The following is a 21,362-nucleotide window of genomic DNA, read 5'->3' on the forward strand; positions in this document are numbered from 1 at the left end:
TTTTTTGAAGGAATGCTGACAGAAAAGCTTCCTCATTTTTATTCCTTTACTGGATAGCTCTCAACCCATTATTCATGCTATGGAGCCTTACTTCCTCTGGAGGGTAATAAATAATTAATTACGTTACCTTTTAACAGCGTCAGTTCAAGATGCTCATCAAATGCAACACAGCTTCAGGTGTGAAAAAGGATACTGTTCACATCACCGAAACCTGATGCGGCGATTCCATGGTACCAGAAATCACTGACCCATAAAAACACACTATGGCCATGCTGCTGACAGCCTGGTCCCTTCAGTACTCAACAGAGGGGAGAGCACAGGGGGTTATTCTGTAAGAGTCCACCTAGTTGACTGTCCATTTCGGCCGCTGCTGATTGGATGCAGCTGTACAAGTGAGGAGGAGACGAGACGAGCGGCCCTAGCCAATCAGCAGCGGCCGAAATGGACAGTCCACTAGGTGGACTCTTACAGAATATCCCCCCAGGTTTTCATGCATTTCCAGGAGAAGCACACAATCAGAAGGGCAGAAGCATTTGACGACACAGTCATTGTATGGCCTTCAACGCCCACGCTATGCTTACTGGCATGCTCTGTGGTTCTTTGTAATACCAGATGACTGCTACTTCCGCTTTCAGTGGCGTAAATAGCGTCCTCTTTCACGTCCAAAGCCATGCTGCACTTGGCGCATGTTTTTAATGTGTGATGTAAAAGATGCTGTAATTATTTATTTGTGGTGCTCTCAAGAAGTCAACAGCTACCTAAATAAACAAGAAAAGCAAGACACTAAATTTTCATGTCAGCTGCCAGACCTCATGCGTTGAACAAATCTTAATGGGTCCTGCAGTTAATAACATGTGGGAGTGTACCAAACACACTTCACATCTTTATGTTTGATTATTTGTGCCAGAGCTTTGACATAAAGCGTTTGAACTTGTTGCAGTGCAGAGTTAAGTATTGTGGTTCTGAGAATTCAAATTTAAAAGTTGGTATGCTGTAACTCGTAGCTTAATTAACAGCATAGTTTGCAAGTTTATTGCTAATGGCACTTTCACAGCATTTAGGTACTCTTATTCAGTTTAGCTGATATCAAAATGACTAGAAGGACTGCTCTCAGCCTCTCACTGTTCTAGTTTCTGCACATAAATGTGCTTTGTGTTTTTCTTTTGCAGTGTCTCTGTCTGCTGAGCAAGACTGATGGCACACTCGAACGGTGTTTCTCCCTGGCTGAGCTTTTGTGCACTGGTCCGGCCAGTGATCCCGCATGCGTGGTCCTCGACCATGGTCCACCGCAGTCAGGAATGCTACTGGAAGAGGTTAGAGAAGGAGTGTGCTTGCTTGCCTGCCATGACTAGTTGACATGCACCATGGCTAGTTACAGTTGTGTGGTCCAATCGTATAGTCAAGGAGAGGGAAAACATCTGACAGATGCCAAGTCTTGGCTACATTTCATTAGTTTTTGAAATGGAATGCATACTGTGTGCACAAGGTGGAATGTGTAACTGTGTGTCACTTTAGCACATATATTGCATGTGAGTAAATGTAATGACAGAACTAAGCTTACTCTACCAGTAATCATGTACCAGAGTAGAGAGCTATGAATATACTGGGTACCTAATTTCGTGGTGGTGACAGATGCTATAGCACTGTACATGTTCAAGCCAATTGTAACCAGTACAGAGGTGCCTCATCTGTGCCACAATGATTGTATTCCCAATCTGCTTAAAATCTAATACTGTGCTTTTTATTTTTCCTATTTCTGGACTATACCGAAACTGCAGGGCAAACTACTCAAAGTGTGTGTGTTGCGTGTGTGCGTGCATGCTTATATGGGAGACAATGTTTGAGGCTTGACCACTGTGCATATAAGCTGTGGAAAAAAGTCTGCCTTACGCCTTACAAAGCTTATCAAAGGGTGCTTTCTCACATGGCTAGGAAAGTGCCTGGCTTTGGATTGGTGGCCGACCTCTTCTTTTTGTCAGACTTAGCCACTAATGGGTGCCAAGTAGGACTTAAACGAAGATGAAGGATAGAATGAGTGAACTGCCTATAAGCACCTCTCTTGTGCATGTTGTAGCTCTTGCCTGTGATTGCAATATATAGTGTCAGGATATAAAAGTTGAACCTTGATTTAACGAATGTGAATACAGTCAAACCCACTCATAACAATCTTCAAGTGCCAAGAAAATGCCATTGTTATAAACGATATTTGTTGTAACCGGGTTGCACAAAAAAAACATTTAGACAGAAAGAAGCACAGACAAATCCACTTATAGCATCACCCGTTTTAACAATACTCGAAGGTAACAATGTGAAACTGCCCCCCCCTGAACTTTTGTGGGTGTTCTATGGTAGAATAAACCACTTACTTCAATGTTCCCATGCTGTATTATTGGCTATAAAAGTTAAATATGGCTACTGGGTGTCTGCGCCAAAAAGAAAGGGACGAGGAAATTCAGGTAAAAAAGGATGCGAGCTGCTTCACTTCGTCCAGTTTCGTGCCGTGCACCCTGCCTTATGGTGTTTTTCACTGGTTTATCTGGGGCAGGATTTTTTGTTCCGCAACGGCAAACCAAATTTCAGTGGTCATTTCAGATCAACTCAGTCCGTGCCAGATCACTCTCACTTGCTCTACTGCTGAAGCATGTATTCAGGCGAAAGTAGGACGGAAAGTGTACGGAAAGCATATGCTGTGGGATGGCAACTTTGGTTGCCATGGGAAGCATATGCTACAAAAGTTGGTTTGTGTGATGTGTGCACCACATACTTCCCAGTATGATCCACCATGGAGCACTTTTGCTTTCCGCTGGCAGATTCAGATTGGTGAAATGGAAGCGTTCACTCCAGGATTTCAGCAGCCGCTCCAGATTGACCAGTGAAAAACATCATTAGTCACCCCTCTCCGGCCTCCCTTCCACCTCTCCGACATCGGCGAGAGGGTGGAAGGGAGACAGGATAGGGACATGATGAAGGCGTGCCATGCAAGGTGCATGGCACAAAGGAGGGTGTGACAAGCAGTTCCTGCGTTTTTCTTGTTTTATTTTATTTCAAGGCAATTCGACATAGGAGGCACGTTGTGCAGGGCAAAGCCATGCTGACAAAAGGGCTCACTTTTTTTTTTAGGGATTTGAGGATGTCCCTCTTTTTTTTTTTTAGTGCACACACCCCATAGCCACATTTAATTGGTATAACCGATAACACAGCATGAGATTATTATAGTAAGCAGTTTATTTTACCATAGAAAACATATCAAAGTTGACAATGCATCAGCTGCTCAATGTTATATCCAATATATTGTTAAAACTGGTAATGTTATAAGTGGGTGTTGTAAGGGCTTTCATAGATTATGAAAAGGCATTTGATTCAGTAGAGATACCAGCAGTCATAGAGGCACTACGTAATCAAGGAGTACAGAATGCTTACGTAAATACTTGAGAAAATATCTATAGAGATTCCACAGCTACCTTAATTCTACACAAGAGAAGTAGGGAGGTACCTATAAAGAAAGGGGTCAAACAGGGCGACACAATCTCTCCAATGCTATTCACTGCGTGCTTGGAATAAGTATTCAAGCTATTAAACTGGGAAGGTTAATAGTAAGGATCGATGGCAAATATCTCAGCAACCTTTGGTTTGCCGATGACATTGTTCTATTCAGCAACACTACAGATGAGTTACAACAAATGATTGAGGGCCTTAACAGAGAGAGTGTAGGAGTGGGGTTGAAGATTAATATGCAGAAGACAAAGGTAATGATGAATAGATTGGCAACAGAACAGCAGTTCAGGATCGCCAGTCAGCCTCTAGAGTCTTTGAAGGAGTACATTTACCTAGGTCAACTAATCACAGGGATTCCTGATCATGAGAAGGAAATTCATAGAAGAATAAATATGAGTTGTATTGCATACAGCAGACATTGCCAGCTCCTGACTGGAAGCTTACCATTATCATTGAAAAGGAAGGTATACGATTAGTGCATTTTACCTGTGCTGACATATGGGACAGAGACTTGGAGATTGACAAAGAAGCTTGTGACCAAGTTAAGGACCGCGTAAGGAGCGATGGAACGGAGAATGCTAGGCATAACGTTAAGAGACAGAAAGAGAGCGGTTTGGATCAAAGAGCAAATGGATATACCGGTAGTCGATATTCTAATTGACATTAAGAAAAAAAAATTGAGCTGGTCAGGTCATGTAATGCGCAGGTTAGATAACCGTTGGACCATTAGGATTACAGAATGGGTACCAAGAGAAGGAAAAGGCAGTCGAGGACGGCAGGAGACTAAGTGGAGCGATAAAATTAAGAAATTCCTGGGCTCTAGTTGGAATCGATTGGCACAGGACATGGGTAATTGGAGATCACAGGGAGACGCCTTCGTCCTGCAGTGGACATAAAATAGGCGGATCATGATGATGATGATGATGAGCGGGTTTGAGCGTATAACAAGTTGTCGTGTGTGTATATATATATATAATGTTTCTCACCAACAGCATGTAATGGATATATGCTTATAACACATATTACATGTAACAAAGGTATTTTCATGTCGGATACGACTTTGTTAAAATGAGCTTTGACTATTTATTTTTGAGAGCTCGGCTCCTATGCCAATCACACCATATTGGAACAGATAATGTATATGCAATCTAGACTGACCATTACACTTAGAAGCTTGAGAAAAATCCAACAGGAAGTGGTTGAAAGCAGCAACGTCGTGACTCGTGTTTGTTTCATCGCAGATGGCGAGCCGAGCCAGGGTGCGAGTTGCGGAGTATGTGACACACACATCGTCATACTCTGTGCCGCCATCGGCACAGGAGTGCGGTGACTGCAACACGCTGCAAAGTGCGCCCGGTGTTGCCTACCAATTCCGCCTTGCGCAACCAGCTATGAGGCCTCTGTTTCTAGCCCGCTTCCACGAGGTCCAGAAGGCGACATTGGGCAAAGGCTTTCACAGCTTTCTCCACACATAGCCATAACCAAATGCACGCCCTTATGATGGAGAAAACATAATCTAATTTAATGGGATTAGCTTCCTACAACACGGAAAAGCCAATGTGTACAGTATTTCCACAGTAGTACACATGTTAGTTTTACTGTTCAGTGGAAGTACAGGAAGCTATACAAACCCACTTCGCATCAATGCCCACCAGTGATTATACACTGTTCGGTTTTACTAGATATAAAGCATTTAAGTGACCTATGGATAAACTATATTTTCTGGAGTTCGTAATCGCACAAATTGTACCTAGTCAACCAAAGTTACAATATTCTGTGCCTGGAGAATTTTTCATAACTTAATACGACCATTCCAAGCCCTGCTATTGAAAGCGGCAATGTACATAGGTATTTTTTTATAAATGGTGCAATAAATTGAGTGTTCAATGCGTTTGCAACTTCAAATTTTCTGTTGTGCTTTGTGAAGCAAATGAATTGTTAACACTTTGTGAAATGAATTTATTAACTGGATATGATAACTATATGCGATAGGATTTAACTTGGGCATAACTATGTTACATGTGATGATGATGTCCCATCATCTCGATCACTGCTGGCTACACTGTTGTTAGCCTGAAAAAAAGAAAGAAACAGTGACATGTTTAATTGTTAACATACTGGCAAATGATTACTTAAGATACAGTTATGTTACAGCCGAAGTTGCATTTATTTAGTTTTTTTTTTTCCCTATAATGGCATTAGAATACATCAGTCACCCAACATGTGACAATGTTACAGTAAAGGACCACAGTGTCACAGCACCAGTTTTTTTGGGGAAGAATGGGAGTTTTGCTTTTTGACTGGAAAGTATTCAGTGGCTGAAATAAAGTGGGAGATGCATTTTGATGCCGCCACCCACACATACAAACTTTGTCACTCAAGTTTGTTATGGCCTAAAAAAGTGGGGTCACTTCATGGTATGGGGTCCCAGAATAACTTTTTGCTCCACCACATGTGTGTACAGTTACACTTGCTGTTTTCACATTGTGAGAACTAAAAGAAGGTAATATATAGGTACCGGCACAGTAAATAAGGCTACTTTACTTGAGATTATTGTGCAGAATTTGTGGTGTGGGCAAGGCTGAAGAAAGCGAAAGCCTCTTGCAACATTCATAGCAGCCGCGACCATAAGACAGAGCAGGTGCCAAATTCATAGTGAAGCGACTGGCTTCTGCTTCGAGTTTTTGCTGCATGGTCACTATCATACTCCAGACATTCAGGAGATATGGTCTCCGAGATTATGCGCGGTGTTTCTACAATTTCAGAGGCCATGAGCTGAACGCAGAGCTAAATATAGACATGTGAGTGTTCTTCCTTGTGCCCATATTAAAGCAAAGCTTTCTTTGCAACCTCCCCTCCCCCCCCAGACTTTCCTGACCGTGGCTGCTGGGTACTGCTGCTGTCATGCCCAGTAGCTCACACGTGAAAAAGTTAATTATGTGCCTAATCCTGGGATTGAACCTCAGCCCCCAGCGCAACAGCCATTACGCCACAATCGCACGTGTGCTTCTCTCGTGCCAACGCCGATGAGCTCTTTGAGGTGATTGTCATTTGTTGATTATGATCATAATTTCCATACTTCGGCAGGTACCCACAATGAGGGATTGGCCAAGAGGCGGGCAGCACATTTACAATATATAATAAAAAATGAGGGAATACGAGCCAATATAAGAGCAGTCGCATTGCGTACCACGGGTGCACGAGAGCAGATGGGCACACATGTCAGTTTCCTTTACACCAAAGACACAGGAATAAAGTGGACAAGTTTATAGCATTTAATTGCCCACACCACAAAAGCTTTATTTTACATAGATTACGAACTGTACATTGGATCTCTAATTTCTTTACACTCCTGTTGGTCACTGAATGGATTGCTCTTACCACTGTGATGTACTGGCTGCCACTTTCCTGGCTAGGTGTTGTCACATCTGAAAGAAGAGATGATATAAGCCTGCTGAAACCAACAACCACACTTGGTTGTTGGATGTACCGTCGACCCGCATGTCTGCACACCGCAGTGGGTGTGGAGAACTATACGGACGACATACCTGTGCCATTTGCACAGCGGTCATAGAGACCAGGTGCAACCACTAAAAGAGATTAAGGACCCATGTGCTCAGGTTCGACCGGAGGTAATCAAAAGTGCTCAAGCACTAACACTGAGTGGCCTAAAGAGTGTTAAGGATTTTGTTCAAGGTCACTTACGAAGGACAGGGGGGCTTGTCGGCAGAGGCGGGCGACCTATGGACAGGAGAATGTGGCAATGTGCATGGTAAGTTTTATTTCATTCAAGAGTGTTGATTTGACACCATAGAAATAAGCCTATTTTTGTGGTTGATTGTATATATTCTCACTTATGAAAAATGTAAATGTGGTTCCTTCTTGAAGGAGCCACATTATTGAAACAGAGCTTTCATAAGTGAGAAACTGAGGTAAATATACATAATTGGCACCGACACCGTCGAGCTACGGTACCAGTTACGGTACGGCCTCTAAGATTGCTTTCTTACATTGTGTGCCTTACGTAAGATTTTAACTGTGCATAAACTTTGCGACCCTTTCAGTGACCTATGTACTGGTATAAAACAAACTAAAATATTATGAAAGAATTAAATATGAGTACTACAGTCACCACCTTTGGCAGAGGGATACCAAATCCTGCTGATGCGTTTGTAACTGTTCTTTACTTTCAATTATTCTTTATTTATTTAAAGGGCCCCTCACCAAGCCTGTACACCATTTTGAGCTGACAAGCACAGTGCATACAATATAACGATCATGTCTGCTAAGTTTTGCAGCCCTACGTGTCACGAAAAGAGCTTAAATTTCAAACCAAGCGCCCTCTGTCCTTCTCTCGGGCGTTGCCGCACTGCCAGCCGGAGAGTCAACGTACATAGTGCAAGTGCAACGTCGTACATGGCAGTGCTGTGACGTCACTCATAGTGACACGTTACATGGAAAATTATCCAAGGCAACAGCAGTTATTTGTGTGATCTGCTGCTTGAATTGACGAATTGAAGTTTAGAGAAATAATAAAACACAAACGGAATGTATGCATGTCTTTCTTTTACTTCGTACCGTATCAAGGGGGATGCACTTCTATTTCGTCTGCTTGTTCCCACGTCGTGCAGTCGCGTGCGCCTAGAGCGAAACTATGTCATTTTCTACCGTGTTCCAGATGCGATCATGCTCTGTCTGTGATCCGCTTGTGTCTGCCTCGGTGTTCGTGTAGCACCAACTTATCCAGCTATAGTCAGGTGTTCTCGTGCACAGCGCGCCAAATTGTGCGCTGCGCGAAGCGCGACAAACACAACAGCTCGCCCACGCCACCGTTAGCAGAAGTGCGCTGCGCAAAAAAAAAAAGAGAGAGAGAGAGAAAGAAAGAAAAGAAAAAGAAGGTGGGGTGCCATGACGTCTGCATCACGCGATCCTCCGGCTCTGGTATGAGAGAACGCAGGGAAGGAATTTCGCTTGCGGAGGCTAGACGAGGCAAGGGGAGAGAGAGTTGTTGGCGGTAACGCTCGCCTCCTGAAATCGGGTTCGTGGCACTGAAATATCTCGGCTATTACTGAACCAATTTGAAAAAATCTTGCCGTAGAACGCTCGCTAGGGGGCAGGCACGTAACCACTTCCAGCATATAACCAAATTCGCTATGTGGCCTGGTGAGGGCCCCTTTAAAGGGCATTTTTATCCGTTGCAGAAAGTTGCCAGCACCAGCGAGGGAGTGTACGGAGCTGGGAGGCTTTGATGAAGGAAAGAAAAAAAAAGGAAAATTGTTACAATATCTGGAAATAAATAAGGGAAATACAGTTCGTGCTATTTTATTGCATTTTAATTCATACACAAGAACTTGGGCTATGGACAAAAATATAGAATGACAGCAATTCATATAAAATTTCTGAATATTCTCTTACGCATTATTTCCTGTTTTATTGCATTTTTATTCATAGACAAAAGCTCTGGCTGTAGTAGATAGCTAGATGGATAGAAAAATATATTGATGGCGATCAACCTAAAATCCTTGAATATGCTCTTGCGCATGATTCATAGAAAGCAAAGTCGGAATATTGCTTTTCTTTTCTATGAATTATGACCTCCAAAAATTACTGGCACTTTCACCTGGCAGCACCAGGCGTCTCACAAATATATATATATAAAAATTGGAGGACGCTTAAGCTTCGCCTTCAAGAGTGGAACGAGACAGCGTTCCCGTCGACCCGCCAAGGGGTGTAAGACAATGGGCTACGGCGCAGCGACTACGCGCCCCGCATCGGACGCGGCGAGCGTCGAGCAACGCAGCGTTCGGCGCGACAACGAAATGTGCGTCTGAGCAAGTGACGCACGCCTGAGCCTTAGAAACAGCTAGTTTCCAAGGCAACACCGCGTTCACTAGAGGCGCTTTTGTACTGCTTTGTAGCATCGAACTCGTGGCTCAGTGGTAACGTCTCCGTCTCACACTCCGGAGACCCTGGTTCGATTCCCACCCAGCCCATCTTGCAAGTTGTCTTTTATTCATGAAGTGCCTGCTGGGATTTATCGCTCACGGCCGCCGACGCCGACGACACCGGCTTTTCTGCGACACGAGCTCCTTAAAGGGACACTAAAGGTTACCAGAAACTCAAGTTAAAGTGGTAGAGCAATGTTCTAGAACGTCTAAGGCGTCAATATAATCGCGAACAGAGCTTTAGTAACCGAGAAATTGAGGTAAATGCATGACACGATTTGAGACCCCCCAGCGACATTCCGGTACTAGCCCGATGACGAAAGGACTCCTCATAATTTGTGTTACTAATACTCAACTACTCGTATTAAAAATATCATTTCATTCGATTGTAAGACGGAAAAAATGCTACTTGTCTACGTCTATTCGATTCTAAGAAAAAATAACATTTTGACGTTACCCTTCAGTAATATGGGTGTTCGAAAGGTTTCGTTTTCGCTCGACTCTGCGCGCTCGACTCTGCGCCGCGCACGCTTTGGAGTTTCAGTAGTTTCGTTATCGCGTCGTGCTGTGAGGGTTCTGCTGGCTCGCGAAACTTTCATTTGGAACAAGCAGCGAGAATGCCACGTCCATGTGATGTCGTGGGAAGCCCTCGTTGCTTTCCCGCTCCGGAGAGCCGGTGTCGAGGCCGCCGTCGTAGTACGCAACGACGCCGGCAGTGCGAGCCCTCAGCAGCAGGTCGCGCTCGTCGGTGCTCAAATCGCTGAAGTTGAGCCCACCATCGCGAGCCAATCTGTCGGTGTCAGGGTCCATCGCGACGAGCGTCGAAGTTAGCGTCATAGAATGAAGTACCAGCTTATGGGCGTCTTGCGCTGGAGTTTGAGGTATAGTAGCGGCGCCTGGTGGCGGTGCGGGAAACGACATCTGGGTCGTGCCAGCTTGGGTCGTATTGAGCCCTGGCTGTGGCGAAGCACGTTTCTAGGCCGAGTTTTGCGTCGATTCGCACATTTTTATGCCCTGTTGCGAGTGCGAAAAGGCTCGTCGCTTCTCATAGACCACAACGACCACGCTGCGATCTCGCCGCAGCCTATAGTTTAACGAAAACGCGCTCTCCGTGTGCCGTGGGACGTAATATGGGACGTAATTCGTTTCTCCTTCCGCTAGCCACCATACTCCCGCTTTCGCTCTGCTGTCGGCTCTGTCTTGGCTCTGTTTCTGGCCGCGCGTTCGCGTTTTGCGCAGAAAAGCCGTAGCGCCGTCTGCGGACGCCGTTCTACTCACCGATGGCGCAACGTCACTATGAGACCATGATGTCAGTACTCCTCGATCGGAGGGCGGGCGATTTGAACTGCGCTAGAGCTACGCGGACACTGCAGAACGCATTTTCTCTTAAAATAAGTCTCTCCTTGGCACGAAACAAGCGTTTCGAGGTTTCTGTGATGGTATTTCAACAGTCTACGTTGACTTAATAGTAACCTTTAGTGTCCCTTTAACGCTGTCGCGTTAAAAAGGAAGCGCTAGCCTGGGAGAGGACCTCGGTGCATGCCTCCTTCCGTGAGCGGGGGAGTAGTGCAACGAAACGGGGCCCTATAAGCGCCTCTTATTTTTGGACCGAAATTTCTATTGCCAAGCGCGGCGTGACGAAAGCGGCGACGTCAAATTCACCACGACTTACTCGGCAACGTCGCCATTATATTTTATGACAGTCGGGCAAGGTAGCATGACATCGCGTATCGAAGTGCACTGGCCTTAATTTTTTATGCTATCTAGGAGGTGCTGGCCGTAGTAGCTATATTCTAATCACTAGAAAAACAACTTTCTGTGGTATAGAAATTATAGAAGCTAATAGGGCCCCGGGTGCCAGATGACCTAGCTAAGCCACATGCCACTGCATATAAGCTGCAATGACGTGACGAGCGACTCGTGACGAGCGACTCGCGCTTGCCGGCCTCAACGGAGCAGAACGGGCGAAACGGTACACCTGCCGCGGTATTACCATAGAGAAAGGTATTACGTGAGGGGGGAAGGCATCACTGTGACGCACGTGACCCTTGCTCTCCTCTCCGAAGCCTCTGTTATATCAGAGCGTCGTTGCAAGCTCTCACCTAGCTGCGTTCCAACTGCGCCTTAGCCAAATCAAAACGCATCAAACGTCTCAACGCGCTCGCTTGCCCGCGAGGAGACACCTCGAAGAACCGCTCAGCGGCGTTCAATTTGGCATCAATGCTTTCGTATTCACAACTCACAAGAAGTACTTATACTCCGTTGCATGCATAGCAGCCAACGCTGTGGAGGCTAGAGAGACTTCTTGCAGTGGCTTTGTTCGCACTTGGATATAGTTCGATGTTGTTTTGACCGCAGTCGTGCGCAACTGTTTTATTGCGATATAAATTATATGGACACTGCAGGCGCATTTGTATGAGTGAAAGCGTGTGAGGATGAGCCAGCGAACGTGCCTCGCCCACCACAGCGACCACCAGTCCCTATCTCGACGGAGCTGCCAGGTGTCTCGAAGAACCGTTCCCCAACATGTGCCCTACAGCAGACGGCAGCCTCTCTCCTCCAAGAGAGACTTGGGGACCGCCTTCACATCTTTCGTCGATGGATCCGTGATACCGGAGACGGGCTCATCCACAGCAGCCTGCGTTACACCGGCCCTACAAAAGAGCAAGCTGTGCCGTCTCCCGGGAAATGCAACCTCTACCGCAGCAGAGCTAGCAGGACTCCACCTTTCTGTGGACCTACTGGCAAAGGAGTTACCAGCGACCCCGGCAGCCATCTGCGACTCCAAGGCGGCGCTGCTCTGCCTGCAGAGCCCTGACAAGGCTAGCCTTGGGGTTGCGCGGCTCTCTTCAAGACTGACGGCCCTACAGGACGCAGGATGCTCACTATCCCTGCATTGGATACCGGCATACGTGGAGATCCTGGGCAATGAAGAGGCGGACACTCTTGCAAAGAGTGCCTACCACTCAAACGTCCCCCTCAGCCCTGCTGTAACGGCCCCAGACTTCTCGATACACAGGCTGCGCCGGCACATCATCGCCTGCCACCTGGACAAACGGGTATCCCTGGGCCGGCCTCCACGGCCTCTTCCACAGCACGGCCTCGTTGCTGCTGCGACTGCGAGTTGGCTGCTACTGGACGGCAGCCCGCCGGCACCGCCTTGGGAAAGCCACCTTGCCAGCTTGTGCCTCTTGCGGTGAACCAGAGACTCTGCAGTACCTCCTGCTGGCCTGCCCTGCTCATTTGCAGCACCGCGGCCAACTTCTGCATGAGTTTCACCGCCTGGGGCTTCCATGTTCACGACAGGAAGATATCCTCTTCCCCTGTCGCAATCAGCTACCAGCCTTCAGTGTCGTCGAGTACCTCGACTCGTCGGGGCTCTAGGCGAGACTATACGAAATTTCTACAAAGATGGATAGCCTAACGGCCATCCCACCGCCTCGGGCTTCCTGATCCGCCACAACTTCGCTTCTGCCGGGCCACCTCCCATAGGGTAGCCTTCTCCTCCGGTCAAACCCACTGGGCCCTCCCGGCCGGGCTGCTCTGATGTTGCTAGGACGAGCCTCTACCTTTCTCCCTCCTACTCTCTCTCCTTTACTCCCATCTCCCCGACCCTGCTGGCGCTGAGCCGTGCTCCTGCATGGGTTGCAGAAGATAGTGCTAGCCTTTGCTCCTTTCCCCAGAAGAACCACTTCTCTCTCAACCTCGCGTGTGCGAGCGAGGAACGCGGCCCGGATGCGTGCCCTCTCCTGTGGCGCGCGAGGCAGGGAGTGAGGCGAGGGAGGATGATAGTGATCTAAAGAAAGGAAAGACGCTTGATTCTGCAACCCGTGAGGGAGCACGGCTAAGCGCCATCAGGGGAGAAGGAGTGGGAAGTGAGAGATGATAGAGAAAGAGGGAGGAGGTGGCCTAATAGAATCCACTATGCGCGACAGGTGGCAGTCCTCAGTGAAGTGGCCAGCGTTGTAGCGGGCGCTCACAGGGTGTCTATTACAGTGGATTTTATAAACTCCAGCAGGCTGCAGAGAGCTGGGGACATACCGGGAACAGCATGTCAGTCCCTGTGGCCGCTGGAAGGCCGTGGCGTCTGTAAGTACTGATCACTATGGAGCGTTCGTGCGCCAAGGATAGACAGGCACAGAAAAGGTGCTCCAGCGTCTCGGGGTCCCCGCGCCTCTTGCAGGCAGGCGTGGCGCGGCCCTTGGCGTACAGCCGGGCCGTCCGCAAGCGCAGGAGCGTGGAACGGCCTCTTCTGGAGAGGCCGTTCTCTGGAAGCAACTTGCAAATGGGGGCCCTACCGCTAGCCACTCTGGGGTGCGGGGGAATGGCGGTGACCGGGCACCGTATCCGATATCTTGCGTAGTCCTAAGCCGCTACCGCACTGTGTGGGGAGCACCCGCCTCCATTCCCTCCCGCGCACCCGCGGCGTCCCGTTCGCACGTGGCGACGGGTCGCGCCGGCGTAGACATGGGAGAGAGGCACTACGCGCCCTCCCTTTCTCCGTCGCTGTGATGACGCGCGTACCCCTCTTCCCCTACGCGGCTCACGGGAAATGGAAACGTATCCGGCGGGCGAGGAGGACTTCCCTCGCAAAAGAGGTAAAAAAGCATAAGAGCGCGCCACCGGGGGAGACTCGCTCTCTTGGGACGCCGACACCTTGGACCGCCTGGACGACAGCACCTGCCGCATCCCGCGAGTGACCTTGTTTGTCTGACCCACCCAGGCAACGAGGCAAGCCTTTTCCTACTTTTACTGAGAGGACATCCCTCTGCGAGTGTTTGCTATTGCTAATAGCAATAAACGTTGTTACCGTTGACACCGCTGGTTGCCTTATTCGTCCGAACCCGGCGTAGCCGCGATTCCCGCGCTACGGGTTGGGAGTACCACGAGGCGACTGCGTGGGGCTAGATCCGGAGCTCGCCTTCAGCCCTAGCCGCACGCAGAGTGGAACCCCCACAACTGATAACCGGGACTACATCATGGTGGGCAGCTTTGGTGTAGGTATCCGTCTCCTCGTTACCGGCTACCCCGACATGTGAGGGCAGCCAGTGGAAGTTAGGATATTGAGATCCCCGCGTTGGCTAGAGCCGTTAATTTGGCAAGCAGCAGCATCCCTGTAAGTCCTGCCCACCGTGGGTTGACGAGGGCCTGGAGCGCTGGCTTAGAGTCGCACATACACCACCGCCACTGGCTGCTGGAGAGGATGCTCAGCAAGGAGGTCGGCAGTCAGGTGCAGCCCCGCAAGCTCAGCTGCAGTAGAAATCTCTGTAAACGGGAGCCGGCACTGCCTGTGTCAGGCGAGAGCTGGAACTGTGCACGCCGCTGCTGCCGACCCGCTGGGGAGGACTGAACCGTCTGTAAACACCAGCAGGTATCCTTCCAACTCCTCCTGGAGCTTGCAGGGCTGCGGCTGGTGCACTCCGCTCGGCTATCCCCTTGAAGGAAAGGTGCACGTCCCCAGGTCGGTGATGGGGAGGATGAAGAGCGACTACCACATGTAGGTGGGGAACTGTCTCCTCATAGATATGTCACAGGCTGCCCATACGTGAAGCCGGCAGGCTCAGGAGCTGGGCTAGGAGAGCTTGGCCGTTTGGTGCGGAGTGTAGCCTGTCGATATGCCCCAGTCCCCGCTGCAACTTGTGCAGTGACAGAGGCCATTCGCCGGCCTCAGCAAGTGTTGTGGTGATCTAGCTTGGAGTGCCTTGGAAATGCCAGGACATTTCTGATGGCCGTCCTGTGCAGAGGCTCTAGTTGTCCTTACCTGGCATGCGTCAGGGAAACCAGTGACAGGGTGTACAACAAGGACGGTGTTGCTGCAGCCTTGTTCAGGCGCAAGGCCCACTCAGTGGTGGAGCATCCTCGGGCTCGTTGCAGGAGTCGGCCCACCACGGCTGCATGTACTCGGCGCACCTTGGCGCTGAGGGCCCTAGTAGCCGGGATCCACATCAGCTGGTGGTCTATGGTGAGGTCAAGGTACGTCGCAGTCTGTTTCCACGAAAGGGGGTCGGTGCCGATTCTCAACTGGTGGACGCTGAGGCGGGAGGTGGCCCTTGGGTGTACCAGTAGGGCCTCCGTCTTTGCAGGAGAGACAGTTAGGGCGATGCTCCCGAGGAATGTTGTCACCGCTTCCAGGGCCCACTGCAGTGATCTCAGGACAGCTGGAAGGCACCGCCTTGGTCCTCAGACCCAGAGTGCCACATCATCAGAGTAGATGGAGCACTGTGCGTGGTACCGGGTGTCTGCTGGTAGTGCGGCTGGAAGACCTGCCAGCAGGGCTGCATTGAACAGGAACGGGCTCAGCACCGATCCCTGCGGCACGCCGGTGGCGATGACTCGATGGGTGCTGAGCGCCTGGCGCACTCGTAGTCGGAACATTTTCCCACCAGGAAGGCAGAGACAAAGCGCCTGAGGCTGCCAGTGATCCCGAGGATATCTAAGGAAGCCTCGATGACCATGTGGGGCAGGCTGTCAAAGGCACTCTGCACGAAAAGGGCCACGTCACCGCTGTTTGCATCCTACAGTGTGGCAAGACGTCGGCGATGGAGTGAGGGAGGAGGGGTCCTTCTCCGGTGGCTGCTACGGTGCCTCGTTGTCATCCTCGCCCGCTGCTCCGCACTGAGTGGAGACAACCGCGGCTTCTCTACGGCGTAGGCCACGTACGCGAATCGCGGACGCCGTAGTAGACGCCTTTGGCGGACGCCGTAGGGACTCGTTGCCGGCGCTCGTGTGTCTTGAAAGCGATCTGCAAGGTGGCTAAAGTGCGCGCCCGTGCGGGCCTCATCTTCAAAGAGATGTGCGATGTTTGCAGAGCGCGCGTAGTGCCGGTAGCTAGCTTCGTATGCGCTGTGCTTTCGACGTTTCGTTCGCGCTGAAGCGAGACATGCATGAAAGTCAATTCACCTGCTGCTGCCGTGATTCCTCACTACAGAATTTTCACAGCGAGTTTCCGCGCTCATCGAGCGAGATGTGTTTATGTGTACCTGTGCGCGCGTGACACCGTGCTGGTTAATTTAGTTGAAACATGTCGACGGGATAGTCGGTTTGAATCCAGAAACAAACACACTGTGGTATACCGCTGCTAATGCTTTGGATAATTTTTATTTTTGATGTTTGCGTTTTTTTCGGGTTATTTATTTGCAACCCTGCAAACTTCTTATTCTGTTGTCCCTGCAAACTTTTAAGAAGTTTGCAGGGACAGCATGGTCACAATTAGCACATGACCGGCGCAGTTGGAGATGTATGGGAGAAGCCTTTGCCCTGCAGTGGGTGTAGCCCGGCTGATGACGATGATGATGATGATTTGCAACCCGTTGCGAGGAGCCGCACGCACGTGCGTGCTCGCGCGAGCGACAGCTGTTGGCGCGCAGCGAAGCATGGACGGAACGCGAGGAGTGATGTAACCTTTCTTCACCGAACTGCTTGCGTAGCTTCGACAGCGTCGGCTGCTACACATGTGTGGAACGGAGTGTCCTCGGATTCTTTTGCAGCTAAACGCACTGCGTGGCTGCCGCTTTCTGGAGAGCAATTCTCCCGGCCACGCAACTCCATGGCCGTGCATGCATGCGCCATGTATACCACGGCAGCATGGCGGCGCGAGCGTTCCTCGATCGAGTGTCCGTCTATCGCAGCAGTATAATACGTACCTTTCTTGAAGGTGTAGCAGAGAGTTAGAATGACGGTCACTATGACGAACAGGCCGATGAGCACCACGGCGAGCCAGGCACACGACAGGGGTGACGTGAAGGGCTCCGGCGCTGTTATGGCCGTTTGCTTTATTTCATCGAATGTTCTGCGGGAAGAGAGCGCCACTTGAAGAAACTCGAGTCGTAGAGGGAGCCGGGCAGGCCTGTGTACAATACAGATTAGTTATACTTGCATTGTTCTCCGCTTGATGCCTGCAAAGGTGGCGAGGATTACTGCATGTCGTTCGATATGCGCAACCGTCCTGTAAACGCCATTGCAGCTCGAGATGGGCGCGCCACCGTAGCCTTTCTGTTTTGCCTTGCGAGCCGTTTAATACGTTTCCGCTAATAAAAAGTATTACTGCTGCTGCTGCTGCTGCTGCTGCTGCTGCTGCTGCTGCTGCTGCTGATACTACTACTACTACTACTACTACTACTACTACTACTACTACTACTACTACTAAATTACTGCCGCTACAGATTGTGCTCGTTACCGGCTTTGCTCTCTACTGAATTATACCTAAGGAAACAACGAACGCTACCTAAATATTCTCGCTACAACAATTAAATACACGCCGTCAAGGGCATCGTTCCTTTAATAAATCATAGATTTTGTAGAAGTGTTCGGCTGTTAATTCGTGTACACAATCATCACCGCCGATGGTTTCTGCGCACAATTATTTAAATTTGTTGTCCGTTATACCTGCGCCCAATAATTAACTGTGTGCGCGTGGTTTTTTCCGCTGTTTGGAGTATGTTATTAATGTGAGAAAAAATGTGACATCACTGGTTGTACTCGAAACTAAAATTTAATTACACTAGCTGCAATTACGAGGACTCGCTAGAAAATGCGGCGCTGATTTTTTTTTTTTTTTCTGTCCTTGCTTTCTTTTAGGGAGCCTGCAGCCCGCTTGGAACAAAGTTAAGAGAACACGCAGCGACCACGCAGCGCCCACCTGTGGAACGCTGTCCTTGTGTGTCGGTGTCGTCGTTGGCGACGTAGCCCCCAATGGAAACTCGTCTCACAGCCATTTCGGCGAAGCGCCAGTTCACGGCAGGAGTGTACGATCCGGCGTTCTTTTTTCTTCTCAGATCCAGTGGCGCGTACCCACAGCGCGAATTAGCAGCGGAGGTGTCAAAAAGTGCACTTAGCCGCACCGGGCTCTTTCGATTGCGATCGAGCCCGATGGGGACCCCTTTTCTCGATCGCCATTGGCTCCTTACGTACGCATCACACGGTGCAGCTTCGATTGCGATCGATTGGGCTATGCCGATGTGACGTTACGTAAGCTACTAAGGGGAATCAATCGCGATCGAAAGTGATCTTGAAAGAGCGTAAGTTTGGGCATGTTGGTATTCCATAACTTCCATAACTGCGCTAAAAACGTAAAAGTTACGAAAGTGATCCGGGTGACCGGACCGGGTATAAGAATAAAAAGACTCAGTCTACACCAAATACTGAAGTCCAAGTGACATTACAAGGCTGTAAAAACGCACCCAATTGCACCCTTTGGGCCGTATATTTATCTGTGTCCCATAACAAATAATCGTCGTCTGTCTTACTTGCATTTCCTATAAAACTCTACGCTCGCCGATTTCCGGTCAAGCACGATGTATGTCACATATAGTAACACAAATATACATGCCGTTCGGGGCATGTAAGTATCGGGCGCGCTCACTCTACAAAAAGTTGACCCGTATATTAATCTGTCTTGCGTTTCCTTTCTGGAAAACTCTGCGCTCTCTACCTTTAGTTAAATTCTGGGGTTTCACGTGCCAAAACCACGATCTGATTATTACTCACGCCATAGTGGGGCGGAGGGTTCCGGAAACCGTTTTTATTTTTTATTTTTTTACGCGCACCTAAATCTATAGGCATACGCGAGGGCTTTTACATTTCGCCCACATCGACAGGGCACACAGACGGCGGGGCGAACGTATCCGCGAACAGTTCGGCCAACTGCTCGGCACTCAAGCCCTGAGCCACTGCGATGGAGAGTGCAGGGCGGCGGGGGATCTTGGGACTGAGCAGGGCGGCGAGGATGCGCCAGGGGCGGGCTTCTGCGTTGCCCATCCTTCGACGTTGAGCGCACCGCGCTCTGTGCTTCATATCGCCGAGTCGGACTACCGTGCAGCACGGAGGGTGATCTCCTATTTCCCGCAGCCCCCGCCTCCATCGCCAAGAGAGCGCTTGCTGCCCTCCTTGGCTTTTGTGACGAGACTCAGCTGAGAGCGCGGCTGTAAGCCCCGCTTTGCTTCTTCTTTAACCTTCTTGTTTTGTTTTTTTTTTCGCTCTCTTTCATTCTCTCTCTCATCTTTTTCTCCCCACTCCCCTTACCCCGTGCAGTGCTGTTGTGGTGCCCTCCCTTGAGAGACAGTTACGGCACTGCACTTTTCTCTTCCTTTCATCTTAAAAATCACTACTACTACTCGCCCACATCGAAAAGCGGCCGCCGCTGCCGAGACCGAACCCGCGCGACCTGTGAACTCATGCAGCAGCGCAATATAGCCATGCACCGGCCCTCCGCGGCAGGCTGCGCTTTCCTGTCAACAATATGCCATGTCACGCTACAGTGTACTAGAAGTCTAGTACACTGTATATAGTCACGCCGTTCCCGACCTGGAAGGTGCACGCGTCGTTAAAGGCAGGAAAGGTTCAGACAGATGACGATTATTGTTTCAGGGCAAAGATATATATACTACGCCTCAAAAGGCACGAGCTTTTCTTAGAATTAGGCAAGTATATTAGAGCTGGGCAAATATCAACTTTTACGAATACGGCCGGATAACGGTATAAGCATCGAATACCGAATAGCTAAACACAGACGCATATAATTAGTTGAGGAATATTCATTTCTGCATTCATATAGTTTCCGATATTAAACGTATTTCCGTATTAATGCTTTTACCCTTGGCTTAGCTCTTCGTGTTCCAATTGTAGTTTTAGTATAGTCGTGTTTTCATTTTGTTGGTGTTTGCTTTGGCCTTTTCTGACATTTCGCTTGTATTATAATACAAACGAAATGTCAAAAAGTTTATGATGTCGCGTCAAGATATAGAGAGGCAGTCTGGATTAGCCAAGAAACAGCCTACACCAGAATCTGACAGACCGCCAGCTCTTATAACAATATATTCTAATATGCCCCCCAAACAAAAACAATATCCTGCGAAAATACCGGCCAATAATATTATCAAAGCGTCTGAGAAAATAAGCATTCACGAATGTACCAAGGGTTACATATATACCGCCACTACAGCAACATTAAAGACGTGCACTCAAAAGCCAGACATCTTTCCCCTGTAATAAAAGCATGTTGTCGCCCCAGATGCAAAACCTGCAGGGCAACTTCAAAGTGACATTAAAGTTGAAAGCACCGCCAGAAGGTACACCCTTTGGGGTATATAACTGCCACACAACGATAATCGTCATCTGCCTTGCTCGCGTTTCCTTTCTTGAAAACGCCGCGCCCGCTATACTTTCCTGTGGGAAATGCTATGGGATGCTGATAACGCGCATGCCGTTCGTTACTGGAAAGTACCGGGCTCGCAGCGTTAAAGAAAGGAAATGCGGACAAGACAAATGACGTTTATCGTTGTGTGGCAAGATGCGACTCAAAGGGTGTAAACTTTTCTTAAAGTGTAACAAAAGTTTAACTCTTTAGAGCTTATTTTGTATTAAACAATAATCGTCATTTATCTTTCCGCGCCTTTCCTTTCCGCCCAGTACTTCCAGGTTGCTAGGCATGCGCGTTATCAGCGTGACAATGCATTTTTGACAGGAAGTAGCTATAGATCATGACAATCGCCACGCATTGACAGATGACAATTATTGTTTGGGGATAAAATACGCCTCAAAAGGTGCAAACAGGCTTCATCGACGCACCCAAAATTTACCTTGATTGCCTTCTCTGATAAGCTCTTTAATTCTGTTTGAGTGCTGAAAGGAGAAAAGATAGCGTAATGAGAGAGCGGAGATGACTGAAGCAGTCACTGAAGCGGAGATTAGGTAGACCGGAATCTTCACCGCATCACACTTAGAACAGTTTACACCCTTTGGAGTGCCCCTTCTGCCACACAACGATAATCGTCATCTGCCTTGATGCGTTTCCTTTCTTTGACGCTGCGAGCCTGGTACTTTCCAGTAACGAACGGCATGCGCGTTATCAGCATGATAGCATTCCCGACAGGAAAGTAGCGGGCGCGGCGTTTTCAAGAAAGGAAATGCATCAATGGCAGATGA

The 21,362-nt window shown here is 48.9% G+C and overlaps 2 protein-coding genes across 3 annotated transcripts in view; one reads left to right on the forward strand and one right to left on the reverse strand.

Moving 5' to 3' along the window:
- Positions 1 to 5,393, forward strand: part of Vps13B (vacuolar protein sorting 13B) — a 132,571-nt gene extending 127,178 nt beyond the window's left edge. For both annotated transcript variants that reach the window (XM_075700123.1, XM_075700124.1), the window contains exons 58-59: positions 1,170 to 1,313; positions 4,737 to 5,393. In XM_075700123.1, the coding sequence (XP_075556238.1) occupies positions 1,170 to 1,313; positions 4,737 to 4,970 (378 nt within the window). In that variant the 3' untranslated portion in view covers positions 4,971 to 5,393. The remainder of the gene's footprint in view (positions 1 to 1,169; positions 1,314 to 4,736) is intronic.
- An 88-nt stretch (positions 5,394 to 5,481) lies between these two features.
- LOC142588926 (uncharacterized) lies at positions 5,482 to 19,196 on the reverse strand. Its single transcript, XM_075700737.1, has 5 exons — positions 19,018 to 19,196; positions 17,084 to 17,286; positions 7,201 to 7,236; positions 6,877 to 6,923; positions 5,482 to 5,568 (listed from the first exon to the last, which is right to left on the reverse strand). Exons 1-5 carry the CDS (start codon positions 19,194 to 19,196, stop codon positions 5,506 to 5,508), a joined length of 528 nt encoding a protein of 175 aa, XP_075556852.1. The 3' UTR covers positions 5,482 to 5,505.
- Between the last annotated feature and the right edge of the window lie 2,166 nt (positions 19,197 to 21,362).

The sequence above is a fragment of the Dermacentor variabilis genome, chromosome 7, assembly GCF_050947875.1.
Source record: "Dermacentor variabilis isolate Ectoservices chromosome 7, ASM5094787v1, whole genome shotgun sequence".
NCBI classification, from domain to species: Eukaryota; Metazoa; Arthropoda; class Arachnida; order Ixodida; family Ixodidae; genus Dermacentor; species Dermacentor variabilis.

What these genes read in the sequence shown, in the direction of transcription:
- LOC142588926 (XM_075700737.1), bottom strand. Translation starts at nt 19,196, where the DNA reads ATGGGCAACGCAGAAGCCCGCCCCTGGCGCATCCTCGCCGCCCTGCTC. An exon ending in GACAAGCCCCCCTGTCCTTC is followed by an intron (nt 6,924 to 7,200) that starts GTAAGTGACCTT and finishes CTCTTCTTTCAG; the next exon opens with ATGTGACAACACCTAGCCAG. An exon ending in GCAGCCAGTACATCACAGTG is followed by an intron (nt 5,569 to 6,876) that starts GTAAGAGCAATC and finishes TCTTTTTTTCAG; the next exon opens with GCTAACAACAGTGTAGCCAG.